General features: G+C 44.3%; 3 protein-coding genes across 5 annotated transcripts in view; 2 read left to right on the top strand and 1 right to left on the bottom strand.

The window, feature by feature from the left end:
- Positions 1–839, bottom strand: part of taf7 (TAF7 RNA polymerase II, TATA box binding protein (TBP)-associated factor) — a 175,620-nt gene extending 174,781 nt beyond the window's left edge. The window contains exon 1 of one of the 2 annotated variants that reach the window (XM_037461545.2): positions 637–839. In XM_037461545.2, coding sequence (XP_037317442.2) covers positions 637–655 — 19 coding nt within the window. In that variant the 5' untranslated portion in view covers positions 656–839. The remainder of the gene's footprint in view (positions 1–636) is intronic. The other variant, XM_062560561.1, reaches the window with a different exon arrangement.
- Positions 840–1,581: 742 nt separating this feature from the next.
- On the top strand, positions 1,582–11,747 carry slc9a6a (solute carrier family 9 member A6a). Its single transcript, XM_037461541.2, has 16 exons — positions 1,582–2,092; positions 3,130–3,329; positions 3,811–3,888; positions 3,980–4,056; positions 4,172–4,284; positions 4,716–4,821; positions 6,069–6,210; positions 6,515–6,620; positions 6,785–6,873; positions 7,204–7,317; positions 7,476–7,587; positions 7,671–7,824; positions 7,979–8,009; positions 8,100–8,185; positions 8,399–8,504; positions 8,633–11,747. The coding sequence occupies exons 1-16, from the start codon at positions 1,795–1,797 to the stop codon at positions 8,897–8,899; spliced, it is 2,079 nt and encodes a 692-aa protein (XP_037317438.2). The 5' UTR covers positions 1,582–1,794; the 3' UTR covers positions 8,900–11,747.
- A 1,673-nt stretch (positions 11,748–13,420) lies between these two features.
- Positions 13,421–21,075, top strand: fhl1a (four and a half LIM domains 1a). Of its 2 annotated transcripts, none has more exons than XM_037462554.2 (6): positions 13,421–13,549; positions 18,250–18,431; positions 18,834–19,011; positions 19,112–19,281; positions 19,378–19,564; positions 20,391–21,075. In XM_037462554.2, exons 2-6 carry the CDS (start codon positions 18,276–18,278, stop codon positions 20,543–20,545), a joined length of 846 nt encoding a protein of 281 aa, XP_037318451.2. In that variant the 5' UTR covers positions 13,421–13,549; positions 18,250–18,275; the 3' UTR covers positions 20,546–21,075. The 2 variants fall into 2 exon arrangements, with proteins under 2 accessions (XP_037318451.2, XP_037318450.2); XM_037462553.2 differs by lacking the exon at positions 13,421–13,549 and adding an exon at positions 16,493–16,608.
- The last annotated feature ends 582 nt before the right edge of the window (positions 21,076–21,657 follow it).

Below are 21,657 nucleotides of genomic sequence, written 5' to 3'. Positions count from 1 at the left end.
ATGATGGCAATTATGCCTTTTTAATGTAATAAATGTAATGTAATAATAAATGTAATAAAACGAGGACACTCTTTTTGTTTATTTTGAAATGACATAAGCAATACAGCTATTTGAACATGTTTAACATGTTCACTTAATGTATGTTGTGCATTTCCACATGCATGCTTCTTGTTTTACGTAACATTGTCTTGGAAAACAAGTCTATTGCATTGTTAAAAAACAATATAATAAATATTAACTATTAACTATTACTATTAAATATTTATTTGTTATCATACATGTATAGGTTAGTGATGATGGATTCCTGGTAAATAATATCGTAAAGACACTAAAACCATCATTCTAAGACATATTTAATTTGCTTGTAACGTTACATTTCAATAAAAGATGCTTTAGTTTGATTTGACGATGTGACTTTTACATACAACAATAATACAATCTCAAACGTTAAACACGTGGAGTTGTGAACATTGTTTTTCACACATTGAAGCAAATACATTTTAGCAATTTCCCTTTTTCCTCTTTGAAATTAAAATGAAGAAAAAAAACAGCAGAGGCTGTATGTTTACAAGAGAGGGCTAGCTGTCGTTAGCTTAACTGTTTGGGGAAACTCGAAGACGGAAGCTTTAAACGTACCTTTCAGTTTTGATGTCATCTTCGTTTTTGTATATTGAAAGGCGCAGCCGCATAAATATTCTCAAACGTTGATCCACAGATATGTTGTTTGTGGTGTATAAAAACACTAACGCAGCCTAGCTAGCGTTCCACAAAGCGAATTGGTGTGGCCGAAATGAAGCGACGATTTGGTGAGTGTGGACTGAAGACACTTGCTACATTCAGGGCTCCTCGGAAGTTTATAAAGTTATTAAGATTTATTTCGGTTTCGTTTTACCTTATGCACTATATTTTTAGATGGAAGTCCAGAAGATATATTGTGGTTCCTGTCAGGCTCATTTAGGATGGGCCAAATTTTTGTCATGAGACTGAAACAAATAAATAGATGTATGAATATAGAACCACAAATGCTATGCCGCCCGTACGGACGACGCGTGATTTGTAGTTTGACCTGCAAAATAGCTTGCTTGCAAACATTATATTACATTTTGTATTAAACACATACGTTATATATTTTAATTAAAGAAGAAGCGATAGTTTTATCCAGATATCGCTCTATTAAACCTCTACGGATGAATTATGTCCGATAAACACGAACGTTACATTGATTTAAATCTCGTACTTTTTTTATCGCGAGACGTGTTACACGAACAAGTTCCTGGTGCCGAAAAAAACTACAAAAACATCATACTACAGATCATACTAAAGCAGACATACCTAATTTAGCAAACCATTGGAATTCATTTAAAATTGTAATCTGGCACCAAAGACTACACAACTGAAATGCATGTTTATACATCTCACTTCTTGTTAAGTATGTAGAAAAATTGTGATTTCAAAATAAGAGTTCTCAGTTGTAACTAGGAAAATACGCTGTGGAAATGTTTCGAGGGAAAAAAGTAAAATAATCTTTGGCTTCTTTCAATCAATAACAGACACAATGATTTGCATTACGATCTGTTTGTCCAGTTTATTTAAGCTAGCAACATCCTGTTATTGTGCTTTTACACCGAAAATAGTGGTAGACTTTCTAGAAAGATAGTTTCACTTCCGGGCCGGAATCGACACCTCAGTTGCTGTCGTTTATCTGCTCTCCCCAGCTCGTGAATCATATTAGCACAAATATTTTGCTTTTTATCTACGACGACATTGCAGCATTTTAATCGCCGAATAGCTGAAATGGTCTTCAAAGTGACTGTCACCAGTGCCCGGAGGGCAACTAGGACGATGTGGCTGCTGGTGCTCGTGAGTCTGTCTGTGAGCATCTGTGTTTGCAGAGCATCTTCATCTCAGGAGGAGGAGGACAGTGCCATGGAGAACATCGTTACGGAGAAAAAAGCCGAGGAGAGCCACCGGCAGGACAGCGTGGACCTGCTCATCTTCATCATGCTCCTCACCCTCACCATCCTGACCATCTGGTTGTTTAAGCACCGGCGATTTCGGTTCCTGCACGAAACTGGACTAGCGATGATTTATGGTGAGCTGCTCCGAGCGTGACGGACGATTCGACCGTATCATTGCCATCGTTTCTGTGGTAATAATTAGATCTAATAATGACTGCAGCAACAAACAAAACAAAATCGGAGCTTTGCCAAACCCGGGCAATAAGTTGCTACGCTGTGGCGCACTTTAGCAACATTCTCCTGTAAGGTAACAAGCTATGTTACGCAATTTGAACACTTCGCCGCTCGATCCGGGACATTTCATCCGAGCAGCACCCAAGTAGTTATGCCCCCCCCCCCCCCCCCCCCCCCCCCCCAAACAAATGTTCTTCTCCACTCTGTGATCTGTTAGGGCCGAGGATGCGCGTGGGACGTCATGTCGCATGATTGACGGTTCCCTCCTTCACTCAGGCACCAAGATAAAGCCGCCCCTCCCCCGCCCAACCTTCAGAGTACGGGACTAACACCACAATGATCCTGAGCTGACCTCTAAAATAGGGTTCTCAAAGGAGGGGGAGTCACTCAGCATTTTACAATGTGCCGTAGTTCCACCAACAAGTGTCTCCCTCCTGGTTAGTGAAAGAGCTCTTGTTGGTTCTAGGAGGAGTTCTGGTTTCCACTGGAGAAGTTGGGCCGAAGGACGTTCTCTAGACTTGAGGCCACATGGCGCACAGAGCCATGGCCAACAGCTATAGCTCTTACCTTTTGATTAGAGTCGCCGTGTACAACCTGCCGGTTTCTGTTTTACTGTCAACTTGGGTGAGGTTAAGCGCATAGTTTCACTCAATTTCCTACCGACGTCCGGTTAATCATCTGCTCGTTCTGAGTAGTTGAAAAGTTCTCCTGGAACATCGATTCTCATCAAACCCTTTTCTGATTTTCTAAGCCAAAAGGCCGATCACATGTCATTACGTCACATGTCACTTAGCTGAAGCTTTCATCTGAAGCGACTTACCGGCTTTATCCGGCTAAGAATTTTACTTTTTTCCCTCATATTTCGTTGCCCCTGCAGACTGCTTACTCTGATTCGCCCCCTCCCATGTCAATCCTTTGTGCCTTGATTCTCTCCCAGGCGTACTCGTCGGCGTGGTCTTGCGCTACGGCATCCACGTCCCTCGGGACATCAGCAACGTCACGATGAGCTGCCACGTTAACGCCAGCCCCGCCACCCTGCTGGTCAACGTCAGCGGCAAGTTCTACGAGTACACTCTGAAAGGAGAGATCGGCGCCAAAGAGGTCAACGACATACAAGATAACGAGATGCTGCGAAAGGTGCGGCAACGCCCGCGACGTTTGACGTTGCGCCTTAAGTGAATTACCTGTGATCAGATTAGTGGGAGGATGCTGCTGTCTGAGGGATGTTCTGTAACGGCATTACAAAATCAAAATGATGAGCGGTCATTTGGAGTTTTTAGATCCATTACTTTTATGCTGTGGTCATGTGCTTGTGTGCATTTCTGACTTTAAAGTTGTCTGCTTTGATAGCTCTATTTCCCCTTCAATATTAAAGTAATGAGAGGCCTTGTGTACGTTTTACAATGATTGGTCGGTCTCACTTTACAAAACCAGATACAGAATACTTTGGACAAAGCACTGGTGCATATTTAATACTACGACACTGTTATTAGCTTTAATGTGTTTCCATCTTCACCCTTTCCTATATTAATAACTTTTTTGTCAGCTGATTGACTTCATCCTACAAGTGTCCAAAGTATCCATGAAGCAACGTTCTCTCTTTTCCCGTTTAATTCAGGTGACGTTTGACCCCGAAGTGTTCTTCAATATTCTCCTGCCGCCCATCATCTTCCACGCTGGTTACAGCTTGAAGAGGGTACAGTAGACAAATGTCCACACATGTAGTCGTCATGCGGATCACATCACTGTGGGTCAATCGTTTTTTTTTTTTTTTTTTTGTCTTTCAGAGACACTTCTTCCGTAACATGGGATCCATCCTGGCTTACGCCTTCATGGGGACAGTGGTTTCCTGTTTCGTTATTGGGTGAGCAGCACTACTTAAACGTGTCAGTTGCTGTGGCGCTAACGCTCCCGTAATGCTACTGTTGATGATGATGATGATGATGATGATGACGACGGCGACGCTGTTCCTCCATCAGGCTGCTGATGTACGGCTGTGTGCTGCTAATGAAGCAGGTGGGACAGCTGGACAAAGACTTCTTCTTCACAGACTGTCTGTTCTTTGGAGCCATCGTCTCGGCCACGGACCCCGGTGTGTCTCCTCGACCCCCCCCCCCCCCCCGACATTCCACTTAAACACTTATTATGACCTGGATTCACATTTTGTCTCGTGATTCAAATTAGCCACAGAGAGGACACTCATCACGACACCAAAAATGTTGTTGTATCGAATATATCAAGAACAATTATTTAACTGGAGAAAACATCCAATAAACATGACCAGCGTGATGTGGAAAGCAAAGAAGCAGGTTGGGGTAAAAGCTCAGAAAAGATACTACGTTCAATAAATAGATTTTTTTAGTTTTTTAGATGATTGATTTAAACTGTTTAAATGTCCGTCTGTTTTAAATCATTTTAATGCTTCATTTTCTTCTTACAGTGTTATTGTTATTTTAGTATCACACTATTGCGGCTTCCGTATTGCTCCCAAACTAATCCGCTGCGTTGCCGGTGGTTCCGCAGTGACGGTGCTGGCCATCTTCAACGAGCTGCACGTGGACGTGGATCTGTACGCCCTGCTGTTCGGAGAGAGCGTGCTCAACGACGCCGTGGCGCTGGTTCTGTCCTCGTAAGTCGTTTCTAATTCCCAGCCACACTCAAAAAAAAAACCAGTGAGTCCAACGCGGCCGCTAAAGGGGAGAAATGGTCCAAAGTGCAAGTCGCTCCTTCCTTTGCATCGATCGGCCGGCGGCCCTCTGGACCGAACCCGATGGCGGCTCCTCGCCAGCTGGTCCCCTGGGGAGGGACGGGTGGACTGAGTACAGGGTGGCCGACTTGGGACAAAATTGATTTGTTTGCCGACTCTTTTCTATTCGAACCAGTCGTGCAGCACATTTACCGATTTGTTCCTTTTCTATTTGGCCTTTTCTGTTGTAAACCGATATTTGATGTTGAGACAGACTCAGTCTATTTTCAAAACGTCTATTAAAAGACCGAAGAAGAAAAAGGCAGGTTGCCGGGGCGATTTAAAGACAAACTGCCTGTTGGTTTGTTATGGCAGTAAATGCATCTCTTTCAGAGTATGTTGTTGCAGTGTCTCAGAAAGATATCTGACACATAGCTGCAATAAAATCGGTTTGAAGTTTTATGAGACGCATCTCCTTTAAATTGGACTTTGTTGGGATCGTTCAGTCGAGGTACGTGGTGACAATATGTGGCCGGGGAGGTTGTTGTGTCGCTGCCTTTGGCAAGCCGACATCATTTGCCTTACATTTGACTGTGTTCGTGCACCGTATATTCAAAGCAGACTTATGTGCACTGTCACTGCTTTAGGACTAAATTCTCTGAGAGGAAGGACATTTCTCTCTTCTTTCCCAGAAGGCTTTGAAATGTGTGCATGGCTTTTAATTACAGAATCCCCTTTGGCGAAGTCCCTTTCTTCCGCTCATTGTCGGTCTGTTACAACAATGTCAGTAACGGAGGCTTGACCTCAAACTACCCGGCGCGACTGCAGTCTGACAAATGGATTACATATCTCTACTTATTTCCACTCGGTAGTTTCCCTCGACAATAAGCCACCTTGTTAGAGGTTGAGTGCTAACACTCAACACTAGAAATGACTCTCTTTGCTTCTCTTTATTTTTTTTACTGGAAAAATGAATGAATGTTGTCAAACATTTCTGCACAAGGAGACCTACTATAGGAGAAGAATTTGCATTCATTGATGAAAGTATTTGCCTTACAGAAGACTATTTACTGTACTGTTACATCATCTGTGCCTCCTATATTTACTATAGCTTTAGTTTACCTTTTAGTTCATGACCTTTTATGTGTAGTTATCTATCATGATGTTGTACATTCTTTGTGTTGTTTCAGGTCCATTGTAGCCTACCAGCCACAAGGGGACAACAGTCACACGTTTGAGGTCATGGCGGTGCTGAAGTCTTTCGGGATGTTCGTCGGAGTTTTCAGCGGCTCTTTTGCTCTGGGAGTGGCCACCGGGGTCGTCACGGCTCTCATATCTTTTATTCATTTATATATTCTTCTAAAAATGTTTAGAATTTGTCAGGTGGTTAGTATATCAGAGTGTAACCACTTGATAAATTATGTTTTGTAAGAAATCACTACATCACTAAAGCAACCTTGTATTGTAAGTCTATAATGGGACAAGCTATGAGTCAATTTAACAAAATCCCTTTGCTTTGGAAACAAGTGAAATTACCACCACACACAATGATCGATTTTTACCACATTGACTTGATGTTACGATATGAATTAATTTCGTAGAGTCTTCGTCAAACCCCTTGACTTCCTGTCCGTACGTCACCAAGTTCACCAAGCTGAGGGACTTCCCGCTGTTGGAGACCGCTCTGTTCTTCCTCATGTCGTGGAGCACATTCCTGCTGGCTGAAGCCTGTGGCTTCACAGGTAACATTCAACATTGGGTTCTCTTTGGCCACACCTGTGATGACGAGGGAAATGGCAGGTTTTTAGTTGAATATTCAAATCAAGATCTTTGAGGTTGTTATTGTTAATAATGAGTGTTGATGTATTTTGTCTCTGTGTCTCCGTCCCTCCTGGTGTGTTTGCAGGTGTGGTGGCTGTGCTGTTCTGTGGCATCACTCAGGCTCATTACACCTTCAACAACCTGTCTCCTGATTCCCAAGACAGGACCAAACAGGTCAGACCCTGCACTAAAACCACAGCTGCCCTTTTTGAATGTCCGTGCTCTTATCTTGAAGGTTGAACAGATGCTGACTGTGGAGTTTATCAGTGACTTTGTTAAAATGTTCCCCAGCTAGTGTGTGTCAATTTTCAAGATGTCGACCGTTAGACGCTGAGCAAAACATCCAGCCACCTTCACGGGGCGAGAACTGATACATCTGTAAATCATCCTTTTGCATTCAAGCCCCGTTTGATTGCAGTCAAAGGGAGCCAAGTGTATTCAACTGTGTTTTATTGTTTTTTTTGCTGTTATCTAAAGTCGGCTGATGTTTCCCTTCTGTTGCAGCTGTTTGAGCTGCTCAATTTCCTGGCAGAGAACTTCATTTTCTCCTACATGGGTCTGACCCTCTTCACCTTCCAGAGCCACGTCTTTAATCCCATGTTCATCGTTGGAGCGTTTGTATCCTTTGCATGCGTGAAAACTGCCTTGTTGTGCGCACACACAACCCGATGAAACCATTTCCCAGCAACTGGCTGTTTGCACAACGTTCCCACAGTTGAGGAGACTTCACTAGCTCTGCGTTTCGTTGGCCTCTCCTTAACCTCGTCCCCACTTAGCTGGCCGTGTTCCTGGGAAGAGCCGCGAACATCTACCCGCTCTCGTTCCTTCTTAACTTTGGACGACGCAACAAGATCAAATCCAACTTCCAGCACATGATGATGTTCGCCGGTTAGAGAAGTGTCCAGATTTGTCTATTTTATCGGAACGTCCGCATTGGTTTGGGACGTAATTCTCCGTACTGTGCTCTTTAGGACTGCGGGGCGCGATGACCTTTGCCCTGTCCATCAGGGACACGGAGACGTACGCCCGTCGGATGATGTTCTCCACCACTCTGCTCGTGGTCTTCTTCACAGTTTGGGTCTGTGGGGGTGGTACCACCCAGATGTTGTCCTGCCAGAATATTCGGTAGGTCTGTCCTTCACCGAGATAAGCCTGTATCTGTCCTGTTTAGCTCGCTCCTCGGGTAAAAGCTTGAGGCTTTTTCGCAGTATGACCATCTTTACGACTTGCTGAACACGCTTCATCGTGACACTGCTCTGCTGCTGTCTTCTTTTCACAGCGTGGGAGTGGACTCTGATCAAGATAACTCTGTAAGTGGCCCCTTTTGAAATCTCTTTCTTACTGTGATGTGATGGTAAGAAAAGACCTAAACTGCACTTTCTGTGTTTGTTTTTTTACAGGTGAGCATCACTGACGGCTCAGAGAGGAGAAGCACCAAACACGAAAGTGCCTGGCTTTTCAGAATTTGGTACAACTTTGACCACAAGTATCCTTTGGCAACGACGTCTGGTTTTACTAATGTTTTCTGAACATTAACTACAAGAGGACGGCTAGCAGCGTCAAACCTGCGTCAGCTGTAGTTCTCCGTGCCAGACAGCAGGGGGAGACAAATGTACACACATGACTTTGTTTTTGAGGAGTCTTCTGAATGCGTCGTCTTCCCTCTAATACGTCCTTGACTCGAGCCCCCCCTCTCCAGCTACCTGAAGCCCATCCTGACTCACAGCGGCCCCCCCCTCACGGCCACGCTGCCTCCCTGCTGCGGCCCCCTCGCCCGCTTCCTCACCAGCCCCCAGGCCTTCGAGGTCAGACGCTCCTTCATACGGACGCTTTGTCTGGCTGAACCGCGTTTCCTTAGATAATCGACTGCTTCCGTTAACCATGTAGAATTTAAACAGTCGGCAACAATCAGCATCCTCTTCCCTCCCACCAGAACGAGTGCCAGTTGAAGGACGACGACTCCGACCTCATCCTGACGGACGGCGACATCAACCTGACCTACGGCGACGTCACCGTCTGCACGGACGCGTCGGGCTCCCACGCGAGCGCCGGTGCAGGCGGCGCCGCCGCCGACGACCTGGACCGGGAGTTGACGTACGGAGACAACGAGCTGGTGATGAGGGGCACGCGCCTGGTGCTGCCCATGGACGACTCCGACCCGCCCTTTACGGACCCCCCCCACCACCGCCTGAGGATGTGAAGGGGGTCGACCGTCCGACTCTGACTGACCCAGAGCCGCTGAGCGAGCGACCAGTACCTGACCCTCCCTCTTTTGCTCCTCCCCCCCCCGTTTACTCTCGCCTCACTCCTCTTCCCCCCCCCACACATTTGCTGTCCTCCTCTCACTTCCTCTAGTGGCACATCACCGTCTCTACCTCATTCTCGCTCTGCTCGTCTCCACCTCTCGCCGCCATCGGCCATTATTATTTATTTGCAGCGTTTTATCGGTTGAAATCGAACACGTTGTGTGTCAGTCGCCTCACTGTAGCATCGCGCAGAGATCTAGCAGCATGTGACAGAAGGTCAATGCAAGTACCAATATATCACAGGAGTACTATAACTTTGATATGCATGCCGAGGATGCTTGCTGTTTTCTTCTCACGGGAGGTCCAGGGCTTTTTGTGTTTTTGGGTCCGACCTTGAGCGTTGCTGCCGTCTCTCTGCTCATCAAAGGCAAGCCGACCCAGCCGACGACTCTACTGTACATTTGTGTTACAATTCAAGTGCCTGGGAATTGTAGTTTTGAGCCTGGCAACTCGTACTGGATCCGCTCATGGAAGCAAAGCCCGTTGGTGATGGGCTGCAGTTTTTCTTTGTAAAACAAAGAGGCCAAAAAATAAGTATAGAATAAAACCTAAACAGACACATCCGTCCATAAGGTAACAATAAACTCTGTTTGTGCTATTTGCCTGTAAATACTGTGTAACAATGTTGATCCCTCCCAATGACCTTTGACTGTGACATAGAGAGGAACATTACACCTTTAATTTGCTCACAGCTGAGCGAAGGGTTGTTGTTGTCGTCGCTGTTTCCAAAACGAGATCCAAAGGAGTTCTGACGGAGAGAGAATTATTTCTCTCTTGGATCTTGACATTTTTTGAAAAATGAATGCAGTCTACCTTGTAGTGTTTTGCGTTATTTTTGCAGAGCTAGAGAACATTGGGCTGAGTCACACATTTTACATATTTAGCTTTAAACATACATTTTTACAAACGTGATCATTAAATTCACTTTTTTGACTAAACATTTGTCAAACCAAAATCCTGTGTTTATGATTCTATTTGGGCTGCAACAAATTCTAATGAAACTGAATCGTTTCCCAACGACGGCAATGAAATATCAGTGAATAACAAACTTTAATCAATTCATTGCTGTAACGAGCAGATATTTTGCCTGAAAAGAACCCCAGACATGCTGGATGTTTCCCTCTGTTGGTTGAACACAGAGTGGATGCGAGAGGACGATGATGAGGGTGATGAGGGTGAAGGAAATAGTTAAAGTGAGAGAGGTGTGTTTGCACGATACAGCGGTGGAAGCAAGCGCAGACTCTCACGGTTTTCTTCTGCTGTGCAGGAACTTGTTATTGAAAGTATTTTTTTAATCAGCTTGCCTCTTGAAGCCACATTGTCCAGGAAGTGATTTCTTTCTGATTTTCTTTTTTTTTTTTTTTAACCATTTATACTTTTCGTGGTTTGAAAAATTTAAATTTTATTTTGTGGAAGGGGAAAAAGTGAAGTAAAAAACATTGAAAGGTTCAAAGTTTGCACTCATCCATTTAAAATGTTTTTTTGATCTACTTATTACAGCTTCTTTTATATTATTCACCTTTTTATGTTTTGGAAGATGGTGGAAAAACAAGCAAACTCGTGTGAGTTCACTGAACCTGGAACAAATGTTAGGTTGGTTTATTGATGTTTTGATGGTACAGAACCGGCTCCACGCTGCAGAGGCTGTCCTTTTATACTGCTGTTCCATCTCATCCCTTCACCATTCGGGTACCTCGTGCGTGTGTTTGAATGCTGTTGCCATGACGCCGACATAGCATTGCTCATTCATCTCCCTCTGTTGTTCGGGAGGAAAAAAAAATGGTTAAGAGATCTATATATATATATACAAGCAGAATCGTGTGCCGCTGTTCTTCAACTGACACTTGAAATCATGTGAAATTTGCAAAAAGCTGATGTAGGTTTTGTGTGTTTGACTAATACTCTGTTCATTTCTTTTGGTTTCTCTGGGCTTTGATCATTGGAGATCCAGTCAGACGTAGCTGACCAAAGAGGCCTGCTGTGCTTTGTGTTTTCATCTCTCTTTATACTGCAAAGTGTGTGTGTGTGTGTGTGTGTGTGTGTGTGTGTGTGTGTGTGTGTACACTTGAGAAGGAGGGAGGTGTTCTTTTTCTCTCTTCCCGTGTTTGACTGTTTCTGTGTGAATATACTCTCATTAATGCAACACGGTCAATAAACAAAAGCCTGTGCTTTTTTTTTTTTTTTGATTGAATCTCTTTTCTCTCTTTGATTCGCCGCCTCGTTTACGTGATTTTATTGCAAGTCGTTGTTGTGTAAGAATGAAGCTGTCGCTCCTGACATCATCCTCTTTGTCTTCCGGAGTGCAGAAGAACATTAGTGATTCTACTTCAGTTGAATAAATCTGAGATTCCCACTTTAGTTTGGGCGGCTGTGGTTTTCCACACGGCGGTGCAGCACCACCAGAAGGTTACAATAAAAACGGTCTTTAGGATTGCGTCATGTTTTCTGGTTGTGCGTTCTGGTTCATTCTCATAAATGTGGTAACTCAGAAACACCTGGGGGGGATTGATTCATTAATAATTCACCTTGCTCTAATAACAACATCCAATTCTCCTAATTTGACCTTTACTTACCGGGACTTACAGATCGTTTGTAAATTGATCCACTCGTTTTTGTCACTTGTTGTTCCCAAACATATTGATGTGACATCTTTCATCTCTCATCCGCCCTTGATAAGTGGGCAAAGTGGTGTTATTATAAAAAAAAAAATTAAAAAGCCCCTAGCCGAAGGCTGATGACGTTTTATTCTCCCTGGCTCGGCTTGTGCCAGATATCAGGTAACTTGTTCCTAATATGGACACAACTCCAACCCGCCTGCCCAAGAAAGCCGGTTCACTGGAGCTGCAGGCCGAGGAGGAGAAGACTAAATAATAAATCTCTCTCAGCTGAACCTGGTCCCTGAATCTGGTTTCCCCACAATTGTGTGTTGTCGGTGGAAAATTCAATTGTGTAATGGTATTAAATCGAGCAAAAGGTCTTGCTGTTCTATCACAGTGAAGGTAGGTGTTTTATGCAGTGCAACTTTTGTTGCATTTGAAATACGTTTTGGATTCTTCTTCAGTGCAATCCGTCTTTCATAAATCATTACATGCCTTTACTGGTGCACAGTAAACTATCTGCAGCCAGATGTTGATGACCGAAGGAGCCGCGCAGACCAAACATGTGGCTCTCATCAACATCTCTAGTCGTCATGGCGTTGTTTGCTGCATGCAACAAGTGATGTCCAGTCGTGCGTTATTGATTTAAAGCTGTTATTGTGAAAAGAAGAATACACACTAATTGTGGTCAGCATGTTCTTCATAAGAAGATACATTTAAACATCCCTTCACATCTTCACCCTCACTCCACAAACACGTAGGTCCTCACTGACTACTCACTTTTGTCTCTGTGTTTGGACACTCCTCAAACAGCCGTTTACTCTCGATGACAGCTGATGTAAAAGCTGGCGTCTGCGTTTACAGTTTTTCCATCATATGAATAGACATTAATAAGAACCAGTTGAACTATGATGAATGGAAAACACTTCTTCTCCATTCAACATAATGACTTAGACCTTAGACCTCGTCCTCCTCCTCTTACTCTCACTCCTCTGGCTCTGTTTCTAATGTTGTCATCCATTGCTCCAAAACAGAAGAGCTCACCTGTTGCCCTTTTATGCTAAAGCTCTGATTCCTAATTGTAACACTGCGTGACAGGTGTTTTCCCATGTGACGAGTCAGTGTGCACAGTAGGCCAATTGACTTTTTGAATGACAGTGTGTTTCTTGTGAAAACAAGATTTTCTTCATGAAAATTGTGCAGAGAATGCAGAGAATTGTGTGTAGTGTTTTGAGAAAAAGTAATTTGAGTGTAAAGCAAGAATTGTGCTTGTAGTTTAGCGGAATTGGTTCAGGGGGTTGGTTGCATGAGTTACACGTTGTGGTCATTGTGTGTCAAGTACCAGTATTCGTGAGTAAACACCTTTTGTCCCCGTTTTGTCATCCGTTTGGGATTGCGATGCATTAACTTTGAAGGCCTCGTGTATTTACTTTGGGGTTAACGGTGAGTCATCTGGATGCAATTCGTTGCTAATCGTTACCAAAAAAGGAGACAAGTGAGGTCAAAGCGGAGGACAAGGACCATTTTCTTAGACTCACGTCATATCCTCTTCTGTAAACAGTAGGTATGTTTAACACTTATAAAACGCTGGGGAGCTTTTCATCGCCTTCCTCCAGATAATGTTGAGTCTCGGCGCCCCCGATGACGCAGAGCGGTTATTACTTTATTTTCCTCCTGATCCCGCTTTGCCTTGAGTGCAGGACCAATAAGTTACAAAAAGCGCTGGCGAATTCCTGGCTGAGGTCATTGTTTATGAGCCTGCAAGAGGTTTTTGGCTTGTGTCCTAGTATTTTTTTTTCTTCTCTCTCTCTCTCTCTCTCTCTCTCTCTCTCTCTCCTCCCTCTGTCTTTTAAAGCTCAGTTGCCTCCGACGAGTTGACCTCTCGTCAGAAACCCAGCGGACACACAGCTCCTGGCGAGCGACGTCTCATCGGTCCTCTTTGAGAAGGTGAGTCCGAATCCTCAGCCGTGTGTCACGCTGTCATCTCAACGGTTGTCAGGTCCATTAAAACGTCTGATGTCTCTTACGCCTTTAGTTACTCACAGAGGGTCCCGACCGAAATATGGAAACATTGGACACATTTCTTGAGGTCGTGAACGTTGCGCAGTGCAACAGGTGATGCACTTTGTTTGATATTTGCTTTGGCATCTTTTTACATCTCTGAATTTCCATCCTATATAATAGCGCTTAGATTTTTTTTTTTTGTTACGACATTTTTACCTGTGTCTATGGATCGTTTTGTCAGGTAAACAAGGTTTTAACCAACCAACAGGTTTTTTTTGTGTGTGTATTTGCATTTGGTACCATTTCATAGGGAATAAATTCTGGTTTTACTCTAAAAACACATTTAGATTGTTAGCCATTAAGATTGCAGAAACAGACTTATGATTACTTTATAAAACCTGAGATTAACATAGAACCGTTCAAACATACGTCTCATCTCTTTCCGGTTTGGGCGACTACAAAACCAAATGCATGATGTCATTAAAGACATACTGGACCTCCTCGTGGCTGCAGTATGACTTAACCACCCTCCAAAAGCCATTCAATCACTTCAAACACTTTTGATATAGAGATAGTTCTTTGATAGAAAAACAACTTTCTCTTTTCTTTTTTTTGATATTTGATATAAAATTGGCACAAAGCGAAACCCAGTTACACATTATTCATTCATGATCAACCTCAGTCTCCTAAGAAGCTGTTGTATTTCAGTGTGACGTCTCGTCCCTCTAAGGCATCTGGAAGCTTTGGCGTCTGGAAGCTTTGGCGTTTGTAGAGACAGAAACACGCTTTCTTTGAGAGGAGAGAATTTCATCACTTTTGGTTTTGTTGCAAATGGAGCGGAGAGACAAACGGGGAAGAGGGAGGAAGGGAGGGAGGGAGGGAAGGAGAGAGGGAGAGAGGATGTGTCTTGAGTGTACTTAGATGACGGAGCTGATGAAACACATGAAGTAGCTCACCAGCACAGCGCTCTACTCCTAAATAGGCAACGCTGCCTCTTTGAATCTTGGAGTGCTGAGCCGAGGCAATGTGCTGTATTGCGCACGCCAAAACCGAAATCCGAATCAGGAAGCATTTATTACCAAAATGTGACAGACATACAAGGAATTGGACTTGGCGGTCGGCGCATAACAGCAGACAGTTAGACAATGTTAAAGTGAAAAAGTTAAAAATTAAGTGCACCGGCGAACAGAAAGTGATATCCTCAAAAAACATCATGGGGAATGAAAAATGATTTGAAAAAATGTATGTATAAAAAAATGTCAAAAAAAGAATTGTCAAAAAGTGTCTTAAAATAATATATATTAAAAAAAGTATTAGGTGTAATAATGTAAAAGAATATTAGGTAATTAACAATTGTCATGGTAAAAATGAAAAAAACATGTTAAATGTGTACCTATGAGGGCTGATGTGCCTGCTGGCTTTATCTGAAACTGCGTGTGTGTGTGTGTGTGTAGGTGTGTGTGTGTGTGTGTGTGTGTGTAGTTAGCAACACCCAGAGCCGTATGTGTTGGACAGGAGTGTTACCGTCTTATTAGCACTTCCCTTGTGGCCTTTTGTCTACACATATTTGACCTCAGTGTGTCTGGTTTCTACAGCCACATCCTGGATTCCAAACTCACTGACATAATGTCCGTGTTGTACTACAGCCCTGTGTGTGTGTGTGTGTGTGTGTTGCCCGTTGCCTGTTGACTCACTATTCCCCTGATAGAGGTAACTGTGTCTCAGTCTGTCACTGCGCACTGACGTGAGACACATGGGAGTCGAGGACCAGAGGTCGCGCTCAGAGGCCAGAGGTCGAGTGCAGGAGCTCGTTCCTGCCGCACTGAGCCATCGTTTGTTCAGGAATTACAGGCCAGATTTCCTGTTTCTCTGTGCCGGCGCACCCCGAATGTACCGCTCAGAAAGATGATGGGCTTATAGCCAAGAGGCCACACCTACCCAAATGCTCACCTAATGCATGCACAGTGGGATTTTTTATTTTTTATTAGGACCATTACAAAACCTGTCAACTAGACATTTCCCCAGCACGTATTCAACCACCACTTCCTTCAAGCAAGGAATATATTTATACCTTTATTTATTGTTGCAGTTATTTGTGCTCTATTCAAAGCGCAGCTTTGGAGGGGCAGGAGGGAGGTGGGCGCTGCATTCCAGCTGTATTGTTTATCCGTGGGCACAGCTAACGCCAGAAGAGACAGTGAATACACAGTCGACTATGAAACCAGACGTTTTATCAGTGCCGTCACACACTAACCAGGAAGAAGTAAGATTAACAAACATCCCCTACAGCTCAGACATTCAATTTGAAAAATTGGATAACGTAAATGTTTGTTACAATAGATACAAAGATGTTTTCCAGGGACTGGACTTTTGTTGTATCAAATGTCAGTTTTCTTCAGATAAATTAAAGAAAGAGCTTGATTAAGACCTTTCCGAATTTCTGATATTTGAGAAAACAAATTATGACAATGAAAAATGCCAAATTTGTCAAGCTTCAATATACAATATTAAAACCTTAACCTTAGCTGTTAGTATTGAGCCTCTTGTACAGAGATGCTGCACCACTTTGTCCCTCTGCGGCTCAGTCATCTACATCAACGTGCTCCTCTGAGTCATCCCTCTAAGTTGTGATGTGAAGGGATCCATCTTGTCCTCAAACATTTCATGTCGGGGCAGTGGGGGCATCTGTTGTCCCTCGTGGCCCCCGGTTCGAAACCCTTCTGATGTCACAGCAGTGGATTCCAATCTCTATCACCTAATCCATCTCCTCGTATTCACTCTCATCCGCTCTGTCCTCCGATGCATACCCTAAAAAGGTGCGCAGGGCCCGGGTGGGTGGGTGGGGGCTCGGCTCGTCCTCTGGTATATACAGCCCCCCAAAACGCAACGAGGCTTGTGCGCTCTGGTGTTGACCTTGTGTGGATACTACGGCCTCCTCCTCACCCCGGGTTCCTTTCTTATATCCTCCTGACTGGATCCAAACATGGCCTTCAGACACTCAGGTAAAATAACCCTGGTTTATTTAGTTAATAAATTAGTGAATATGTTGCGTGTGATTAGGTGAAAATGTAAAACATTGCTTCTATTGACATGTTGCTCTTAAAAGTTCAGTGAAGATCGTCCTCGATTCAAAGAGAATTAATTTTTCTTTTTTTTATGAACAGATATTTATCTCAAGAAATGGGAGAATGTCTCGACGAACTTGAATATGTGCTTTTGACGGGACACAGATTCTGATTTTGTTTTATAGTTGTTCAATACAAAACATGATTACTTAATGACATTTGTAACAATATGTAAAAATATTGTCAGAGCTCGAAGGTCCTTTTGGCTTTTTAGGGCTTTTGTGGTTGAGAAACATCCTCAAACAAATGAAGCGAGTGGTTGAATCTATGTGACGATGTCATCTGTCATTTATTCAGAGCTCTCATCCATCTTTTCTTTTTCTGTGCAAGTTGACGAACGAGAACAAGCTGTTGCCGAGGTGGCGATCTACTCTTTTTCTTTCACTGTACTCATGTTTTTAATTTTTACTCAAAAGCAGCACGATGGCAAGATGTGATCCTTGTAAAATCAGCTGACTTTCACGAAGAGAACAGAAAGCCTTGATAACGAGTGGATAAACCCACTCGGCTCTGACTCACTCCTCAATCTGACCTTTTCTGCTCCCCAAAGGGACATTGCGGTCGCCCCCCCCCCCCCCCCCCCCCAAAGCTCGGCGCCTGCACATAGCGTGCCTGGTTCGACAAGGGGCAGCTGTCATTCTGTCTGTGACAAAAAGATTAAAGTTACTGGACACGACTCAAGCGGAGCCACGATGGCTGCAGAGTCCCACCAGTGGTCTCTCTGCATCCCTCCCTGTGTGTCCCTGACTGGAAGGTCACTCGCCTTTAAATAGAGTGCGCGCGTCTAAAATAGATACAAATGGGAGCCGAGCATTGTGTGTGTGTGTGTTTTTTTTTTGGGGGGGGGGGGGGGTTCAGTACGGTCTTCATCCCTCAAGCACAGCTGCAGATAGAACTCCTCTCCCATCCATCCATCTCCACACACACACAGACACACACACATACCACGCACTGGGAGGCTCATCCCTATCACACGGCTGTGTACCACAAATATTGTCCTTGTTCCTATGGTTACCGGGACAAACATGCCATTCCACCCATTGTTTCCTCCACTTGTTCCTACCGGATTAAAAAAGGATACATGAATCACTTTTGATAAAGTTCCCGCTCAGCAGCCCACCCCCCCCCCGACGTAGATAAGGCTTCTACTTACTCCACCCAACGCACAGATGCTCCTCAGGCTGCTCCTGTGTGGACGCCGCGTGGGACGGAAGCTCAGGAATGTTGATGAATGAAGTAGCCACTTGGTGTTTACGCTGTCAGCCAATAAAAACATCTGAGCGTGGCTTTTTTTAACTCACACTCCCCCCCTTTCACACTTTGCTCATCCGGCTGGAATGCTGCGCCTCCTTCTGACACAAATGTACTTCGCCCAAGCGGTGCACACGTTTGTCTCCAATTTGTTCATCGTTTTTAAATCCACCGTGTGGTGTCGGGCCCCCTGTCTGACCCCTTCTGGGCCCGCGGGGGGGGGGGGGGAGGACAGGAGCCGTCTGACCGTGTCGTTGCTTTCCGCAGGTCCCAAAAGTTACCTCACCTCCACCATGACCGAGCGCTTCGACTGCTACTACTGCCGGGACAACCTGCACGGGAAGAAGTACGTGATGAAGGAGGAGAAGCACGTGTGCACCAAGTGCTTCAATAAGCTCTGCGCCAACACCTGCGCAGAGTGCAAACGCCCCATCGGCGCCGACGCCAAGGTGAAACACCCGGGGGCCTCGGATGTGTGGTGGCCGGGGAAGGAGAGTAATGGGGGAGTGAAAGAGGGGGTGAACAAATGTATTTGTTGATTGTACCAACACTTTGTAGGAACACTCAATAATTCAGTTCAGATCAAATGAGGAGATTGACAAATGACAAAGTGAACCTTTCCACCAGTAAATAAGTAAAAATGACGTCACGTTAAACAGCCGTGACACAGCGAGAAGGACAGTGACCCCCCCCCAGCAGTCATTTGAATACAATTATACATATATCAAACGACGCCTTGGTTCTAAGTGCCCCTGCCAATACTTTGGCCCCTCAGTGAGGGCGGCGAGGTCTGCGTGCCCCCCGCCCCCCAGTGAGGGCCTCAGCCATCGAGCTTCCTCCCTGCGTTTCAGGAGCTGCACCACAAGAACCGCCACTGGCACGAGGACTGCTTCCGCTGCGCCAAGTGCTACAAGCCGCTGGCCAGCGAGCCCTTCAACGCGCGGGATGACGGCAAGATCATGTGCGGCAAGTGCGGCTCCCGGGAGGACGGCAACCGGTGCCAGGGCTGCTACAAGGTGGTCCTGCCAGGTGGGGAGCCTTTAGGAGAAAGGACCTTTTGGTTTGAGTGGTTTGAAGTGGGGGTTGAAGGCAATGTTAAATGGGAGGGGGGCTGTTTTGCTCTTGTTAGGATCCCAAAACGTGGAGTACAAAAACAAGGTGTGGCACGAGGAGTGCTTCACCTGCTTCGACTGCAAGCAGCCAATCCGCTCGCAGAGCTTCCTGACCAAGGGCGAGGACATCTACTGCACTCCCTGCCACGACAAGAAGTTTGCCAAGAAGTGTTTCCACTGCAAGCAGGTACGCACACACCCGCACACACACACACACACACACACACACACACTCGACTCGTGGGGATTCCAGCCTCAATGTTCCCCCCCATGTCTCTCGCAGCCCATTTCCTCGGGGGGGATCAGCTACCAGGACCAGCCCTGGCACTCCGAGTGCTTTGTGTGTCACACCTGCCGCAAAACTCTGGCCGGAGCTCGCTTCACTTCCCACGAGGACCACGTGTACTGCGTGGACTGCTTCAAGACCGACGTGGCCAAGAAGTGCAACGGATGCAAGAACCCGATAACAGGTCAGTGTTCGGCACTCTGTGACCCCCCCCCCCCATCGTGGGATTACTGTGAAATCATTTTTGCAGGTTCCTTTTCTTTCTTTCCTGCACAATTACAACGGCATCTGAGGGGCTGCCATCCACTGGCAGATGACTATAACGAAATTATTTTAAAAAAGGGTTTTAATGTGCCACAGCAAGGGCACTTTGTAGCATGTTAATGACATTTTATAACTCATTCATGACACGTTGTAAAATGACCTTTTCCACAAAAGTATTTTAAGACGTACTGTGAACCACGAGCAGCCGTGCATTAACGTGGGGAATTCTTTGGACTATTCATGGCCGACATCTTAACATAAAAAATGCAACATCAGGAAAACGTTCATGATGTTGCCACAAGGTTCCACTTGTCCCAAGCTCTGAAAATGAAAAGCAAAACAATCGAGACTTGACTTGATATTGATAGATTTGTTTCTTATTCATCACATCATACAATGCATTGAATATATTTTACATTTACAGACATATCTTTTATTGCATATGACTTTACTTTACCCAACTTTAAATTTACTTTTTCATTCAGCCTTGATTCGAGACATTTAAAAGTGACTTTAGATTAGATCTTAAAGATTGATGTTAATGCATAAATTCCTCCACACATTGGAAACATCTTTGTTTTGATATGTCACCATGAAACCACATTTCACATTTGAGAAGGCCACTTTTGGGACGGTTCTTGAGAGGACGGTCTGCATTCTGCGTCCTCGCTGCCCGTCTTTCGCTGCTGACCGGCGGATGTGCCTGTCCCTGTCCCCCCCCCTTGTCTTCCACGCGTCCCCCGCAGGGTTCGGCCACGGCACCAACGTGGTGCACTACGAAGGCTTCTCCTGGCACGAGTACTGCTTCAACTGCAAGAAGTGCTCCCTGTCGCTGGCCAACAAGCGCTTCGTCATCAACGGAGATCACATCTACTGCCCCGACTGCGCCAAGAAGGTGTGAAGGTTTCCGTTTGAGGTGCAAATGCAGCCAAACAGAACTTTTAGACAGATGGTTTGAAAATAACAACTTGTTTCATTAGTGAGGAAAATTTAGGCCTCAATATTACAGCGAATGTTTTATTCTTGTGAATCTGGCTGAAAAAAAGTTTAAATTCTGGTGACGCTTCTGTTATCAAGGTTGAATTTAGTTTATTTCCAACAAAATAGGCACTAGTCTGACTCATTTATCTACATATACATTACTGCAACTTGTTTCGGTGTTGGATATTAATATGGCATTATTTGATGTGTAACATTAGTTCTAATCCACAATCCCACGCAGCTTCATGGGGACTAAAAGCCGCCACAGTGCCTTACTGGAGCCTATGAGACATTAATATGCTTTTCCTCAAGTATAAAAAGCTTTCATTATTAATCTGTGTTTCAATTGATGGTGAGAATCTATGGAGGTGTTTGGATCTGAAATTGATGCCAACATTCTGTAAACAGTGTATTGAAGACTAATCTAAAAGAAGAATAAAAGGTGGAAGCGGGTCTCAAGTCTATTATTTCTATCCATCACATACTATAACTTTACTTTTGATTACATATAAAACATTTTATACAAGTGAATTACATTTTTTAAACTGGTAATAACCAACTGTTGACACATTTATCATTTTTCCATGGCTTTTTTTTAAGCACATTTTGCAATTACCTTTTATAGCTTATTCTTCTATACTGCAACTTTCATGGCGTGTGATATTCTATGACTTTTTCCTACATGCTGTACTATGTATACTATTGCTTTTTAACATGCTTTTTAAAATGTCCTTTTTTATGAATTTATTATAACATTCTATACTTTGAATCATTTATGGCTTCTTATGAAATACTATACCATGCAACAGTTCTGAAAGACTTTTAACTAATTGGCTATACTTTTAATGCAGATTAAGGACTAACTATGCTATAACTTTCTATGGCAAACTGTAGAATGACGTCAGAATTTAGATGCTATGATATGACTTTTTGCAATACAATACATTGATTTGATTTTTCTTACAGAAAATACATACTTAACAAAAGACTGATTTTTTAAAAACTTTGTCATACTCTGACATTTGAACCATT

Source organism: Pungitius pungitius, chromosome 2, assembly GCF_949316345.1.
Source record: "Pungitius pungitius chromosome 2, fPunPun2.1, whole genome shotgun sequence".
Taxonomy (NCBI): domain Eukaryota; kingdom Metazoa; phylum Chordata; class Actinopteri; order Perciformes; family Gasterosteidae; genus Pungitius; species Pungitius pungitius.
Note: the sequence above shows the minus strand (reverse complement) of the source record. Positions and strands in the feature narration are given on the sequence as shown.